This window comes from Leptonychotes weddellii, chromosome X (assembly GCF_054177405.1).
Source record: "Leptonychotes weddellii isolate Sample4059 chromosome X, ASM5417740v2, whole genome shotgun sequence".
Taxonomy (NCBI): Eukaryota; Metazoa; Chordata; class Mammalia; order Carnivora; family Phocidae; genus Leptonychotes; species Leptonychotes weddellii.
The window spans coordinates 34871858-34877930 of record NC_138385.1 but is presented as its reverse complement, the minus strand read 5'-3'; the positions used below and the strand labels follow the sequence as shown (position 1 = coordinate 34877930).

The following is a 6073-nucleotide window of genomic DNA, read 5'->3' as shown; positions in this document are numbered from 1 at the left end:
GAACTAGAGGGTATTATGCTAAGCAAAATAAGTCAATCAGAGAAAGACAAGTATCATATGATCTCACTCATATGAGGAATTCTTAATCTCAGGAAACAAACTGAGGGTTGCTGGAGTGGTGGGGGGTGGGAGGGATGGGGTGGCTGGGTGATGGACACTGGGGAAGATATGTGCTATGGTGAGCGCTGTGAATTGTGTAAGACTGATGAATCACAGACCTGTACCTTTGAAACAAATAATACATTATATGTTAAAAAAAAAAAAGATAGTAGGAAGGGAAAAATGAAGGGGGGGAAATTGGAGGGAGAGATGAACCATGAGAGACTATGGACTCTGAGAAACAAACTGAGGGTTTTAGGGGGGACTGGGGGATGGGTTAGCCCGGTGATGGGTATTAAGGAGGACATGTATTGCATGGAGCACTGGGTGTTGTACTGAAACAATGAATCCTGGAACACTACATCAAAAACTAATGATGTGATGTATGGTGACTAACATAATAAAATAAAATTAATAAAAATAAATAAATAAATAAATAAGAATAAAGTCAATAGAAAGACCCCAACCTTAGCAGGTGCACTAGTATGCACCTTCAGACAATGAAAGTTACAAGCGAGTAACCAACGTGTTTCTATATAGCTTTGGAGTCAGACAGACCTTAGTTCAATTACACACGGTTGCCCTCGGGCCCTTACTAAATTGCTCTGTATCTCAGTTTCATCATCTGTAAAATGGGGGTAATCCTGCCTCTCAAGATTGTTATGAGGAAAGGGCCTAGGCTTGCACATAGCTGGAACTTAATAAATATTAGTTCTCATGTCCCCAAACTTCCTTACACTCTTCACATTAACTGTTCTTCAAGACAGCAGTATTTTTCTTCTCGTTTTCTCTTTCAGGTGAAAATTAAACTGCCAAATACAAACCCTTCTGAAATTAAAATTGACATCCAAGAAATGATTCTCGACCTTCGTACTCCTAATAAGTGAGTAAAACTTAGAACTAGAATAATATATTATAATATTAACAAAACTTTAGTCAATATTCTTAAAGTGTACATAGTTATTTTGCATCACCCCTAAAGTCTGAAGAAAAGTGAAAATGTCATTCAGATGTTTGATCTGCATAATATAAATATAAATATATTTGGAAACACCTGATTTTTTTCTGCTTTGCCCCCATGCATTTGGAGTAGGTTGATACTGCCAAAACACAGTCCTTGACATTCAGATACAGTTTGCTTGTCTGTGAGGAAAAACAACTAGAGGTGAAAATCTCCTAAGTTTTAAGTCTTTCACGTGGTTTTTTTGTACAGTGATGGCATAAGAGAAGCAATATCTTTAAACTTTTTGGTTATTGTGGGACTCTAAGGCTCAATTTGATTATATTTCCCTGAAAATTAACAGAAAACTCTTGTCATCAATTACTTAAAACAAAAATTCTAACAATTTATCACTAGTTCCTCAAGTAGTGTGACTACATTGAAAAAGAATACAGGTAATAGTGGAATAATTCAATTAAACATTTAATATTTTCAAAATAGTCTTCTTATTACACAGGTTCGAATTATCTTCCCCAAACACCACACATACAGTAAGATTCTGAGGTAAATGTTTATCCTGAAACCTGGACAAATCAGTCCTCTCTCTCAAAACCAACTCCTTATAGAGGGAATCCAGGGGACCCAGTGTGTACTTGATAAAATATCTAAATATCTCACTGCTTTGTTCACTTTTCATCTGAGTGTATAGCAGTGAGCACACTTGGGCTGATTGCAGTGATTCTTTCTCTGTAACTCATGAACAGTTCAAACTGGGCGTGGAGAGTAGTCAACCGCTGACACCTTTTCTTTCTTCCATTATCAGAATCAATACTTCTCCCCTGTTGATCTTAGGACTTCAAAAAAATAAAAAAATAAAAAGTAGATCCTTCATACAAAAGACTTCTATGTGTAAACAACTCAGTGTACCTACGTGGCTTAACCTTGATTTCCACAGTAGAGGCATTTAACCCAAAACGATCTACAGATGAATATATATCAAATATTTTCTCATCACTTATATCATTTCAAAACTACATTCTCACAAGGCATTGTCTCATGTTATAAAAATCCCATCCACTATTCCTACAATTCACTTCAAGGAGTATTGTACTTTTTAAATTCATATTATATATGCTTTTACTCTTCCACACAACCTCTGCGAGGAAAGTTGCTTACATGAACAGTTAATCTTCCATGATATTGGTGTGCTTGTTAAAAGCACATACGTATCTACACACCATGGAGTTAATTTCCGCTCCCCTCGCAGTTCTCCATCAATCTTCAGGCAGATGCTCTGGCTATGCTATCATTCCAGATATCTATCAGAGCCCACTAAGTGAAAGACTCACACAGAGATACCTGTCCACATAGAATGTGGGCTACACTAGAATTTTTGGATCATACTGTTCTTATATATTAAATGCTCTGTGCACAGAGGTGCTGTCTCTTAAGAAAAAAAATCATGAATTATGGTAGAAGACTGAGGAAAGGCTTATATCATTTTTATCATCTTTCCCAAACACTTGAGCATTCTTTGGAGCCATGCTATTATCTGAAATTGTGTTATTGGAAGTGTGTCTTGTTTTTGAGTTTATTGATATTCATGTTAACTTTCTTTAGTTTCAATTTTGACACCCTCTAACACTGTTTACTTATCCCAAGAAAAGTAAGAGAAAATATCCCATTTGTGTATCTATAAGGCAGAACAAGTGACTCTATTTTAACTGGATGGACTAGAAGTATCAGTCAAATGATAGTCAATTGCATTAGAATTATCAATAAAACCCAGATTTTTGGAATTATACAACCTAAAGAAATAAAGCAATTTCTTAAATTCTTCATTTTTTAAAAACTTGCTGTTTTGGCATGTCAATTCCCAACATGGAGTAGATAGAAAGGAGGAAAGATAGGGGAAATTGGTTAATTTCCCAAGGACTTTTGTCTTCATATGAGATTTCATTATTTTTTGAAGTGAATCCTAAGAATGTCATAAATGAATTCCTTGAATGGGATAATAAGAACATATTGTAAATACAAGTATGACTTAATTTTTGGTTGAATGCTATTTAGATTATTCTCACCTTTGCTGTGCTCCTTTAATTCAGATTGAGAATTGACTGATGTTCAAACCAAAAAAATGTTTTCAAAATGAAATTGTGAAGTTTAGCTCAGTAGCTATTTTTGCACTTTCTTTGAAAATAGTTATGGCTCCACTAGAAAACCTTTAAAAAGTCCTGTTTATTTTTAACCCAGATATTTAGATAAAATAATTAACTATGTAAAATAAAAACTGCATTATGTGAATATGCACAGAACAAGGTTGTCCTGTATTTAAATCTCTTGCAAGGAATATCACCTTGACTTTGCTAATATAAATGTAAGTATGTAAGTCTCTAAGTTATAGTTCACTTTATAGATAGTTTTTTTGCCTTTACTTTCATATATTATAGTTCACTTTTAAATAATTGCTAATGAAAATTAACACTGGATAAGCATTTGGTCAGTTCCTAAACTGTACCTTCTTAAAAGCAAGTATACTATCAATGTAAAAGCTGAGGGATTGGGTTTAAATGTTTATTCATATATGATAGTACTAATCTATAGTAGGTATTCAAATATTTTGTGGCGACCTATTTGCTTTCACTCGTTTATTTATTCATTCAACAAACATTTATAAAGTCTTCTGCTAGACACTGGGGGGACACGAAGATAAGATATAGTCCTGTCCTTCAATGAATTGTACATGGATAAGTATTTGTAGAATTTTATTTTGTTTAAATATAAATCTCAATTCAGATATCAGACAGTAAAATAGACTGGACAAAAATACTTCCCTTCTCCTAACAGCCTAAATAAGTTGCACCATTTCTGTTGTTCAAAATTTTAGTATGTGAAGCCATACTACTAAGGACTAGACAGAAATGCAGGGATAGATGGATCATTCCAGTGGTCACTAACTGTCTCTTCTGAATTTATATCTCTCTGGACAGAGAGGGGCACATTATCATTGGAGCTCCTTCTTCAGTTGATTTATAGTTGTCTTTTAGTGCAATGAAGCTACCACCACTGAGCTTCGCTTTATTTTTAAAGTGAATATATTAACATTTGTAGAATAAGAGATAAAGCAAATCTAATTCCAGCTCAACCTATGTTATAAACAATTTTAAAAAGATGGACTCTAAACATTTTTTGCACCCGCTTTCTTGAGATGCCAAATATTACAGGCTATATTAAAATACATCGCGATATTACTTCTGGTGGAGAGAGCTGTTTTTCTTACCCCAGATATCTGGAATGGAACAAGAGTCACAGAAAATTTCTCCTTTTGGTTCCAGAGATTTGTGATAAATACTTTTAATGAGTCCAGTTTCCTGAACTTAGGTCTTTGCAAATGAGTAAAGAGGCCATTGGTTTTCAAAAGTTTGTTTCAAACACTATTTTTACAAGTATTCTATAAGTAGCCCTAAAAAATACCAGATCCCTTTACTGATTTGGATCTTATACCTTCTAAAAGAGCTTTTCTGTCCACTTTTTATAGAGATACTCAAGCCTTCTCTATGGAGAATGTGAGGTAACAAGAGTTGCATGCATTTAATTTTCTTCAGATACCAGCATGTGCCGACCCCAGGCATAATTCACATTCATACCACTATGACAGAATTATGGATGTCTCATCCCAGCAATGCATCTAAAGCATACAGCTATCCAGTAACTGAGCCACAACTGCAAAATAAACCCAGCAATCTCTCACAGGGCTTTTTGTCAATGTATAGGAGAAAGAAGCAGAAGCAAGCACAGAGAAGCACTTTCATTGATCTGGTATTAAAATCATTCCAGGCCTGAATTTCAACAACTATACCTGTAGTAGAGATTCAGCCTGAGGTTCCGCTAGCAGAATTATTATAGAACCATTCCAATTTTCAGATTTGTATCAGTCAGTCACATTCCATCTACATGTAAGCATGGCTGGCAACAGATCTATCCAACCAACTTAAAGTTGCAATGGCTCTATTCCTCTGCCTATAAACCAAACCTGAGACTATGTGTCTATAATGCAAAATGGGGTCAATTTTGAAAAAAAGAGTGGGGGAACAAAACCCCTGCTTGGATTTTTAAAGCAAAAAAACCCTGGTATGTTATTTGTGTTACTTAGGCATATTTTTGATCCAGTATTTATACTGTCTAAATATTTTTTGGTTCCTAATCTTCTGATGGTATGTATTGCTTTCCATTACCTTATTAAACGTGATATCTTCTTGGGACGCCTGGGTGGCTCAGCCGATTAAGCGGCTGCCTTCCGCATGGGTCATGATCCCAGGGTCCTGGGATCGAGTCCCACATTGGGCTCCTTGCTCAGCAGGGAGCCTGCTTCTCCCTCCCTCTCCCTCTACTTATGCTCTCTCTTTCAAATAAATAAAATCTAAAAAAAAAAAAGTGATTTCTTTTTTTATTTAAAGTCAATTAGCCAACATATAGTACATCATTAGTTTTGATATAATGTTCAATGATTCATTAGTTGTGATAGCTTCTTGATATCACTTTAGGATGCTGATTCTAGGTTTTTATCTTATCTTGTTTTGTTTTGATTTTTAGGAAGCTGTTGATAACCCTTCCCCAGCCTGTGGAATGCAGTAGTGCCAAAGCTTTCTATATCCTGGAGACCGAGACTCTTGAAGTCACCGTAGCTTTGAAAAGGGAGTTGGATTTCATTAATTTCTTCTAAAACTTCATGAATAAGGAGGAAAAGGGGTACATTGGACTGATAAAAAATAAAAGGAAACTTCGGAAAAATTGTTAATGTTTTCTATCTTCTTTATTACTCTGACATATTTCAGAAAGGGTCTAAATTCAATTCTAGTAAGATCCTGATCATTGACAGTCATTTCTATTACTCTGGTTGGAAATATTGTTTTCTCATATTCATTAGGTATTCCATTTTTATAGCAATAGCTGGATAGAACTGACAGGTTATCCAGTTAGATTACTGCATGGTCAATTAAAACTGAAATATGACTATGAAATTGTTGGTCCACT

At 35.0% G+C, this 6073-nt stretch overlaps 1 protein-coding gene across 1 annotated transcript in view; it reads left to right on the top strand.

The window, feature by feature from the left end:
- Positions 1-5805, top strand: part of DNAAF6 (dynein axonemal assembly factor 6) — a 36244-nt gene extending 30439 nt beyond the window's left edge. Inside the window, exons 6-7 of the mRNA XM_006744221.3 lie at positions 897-982; positions 5633-5805. Coding sequence (XP_006744284.2) covers positions 897-982; positions 5633-5762 — 216 coding nt within the window. The 3' untranslated portion in view covers positions 5763-5805. The remainder of the gene's footprint in view (positions 1-896; positions 983-5632) is intronic.
- Positions 5806-6073: the final 268 nt, after the last annotated feature.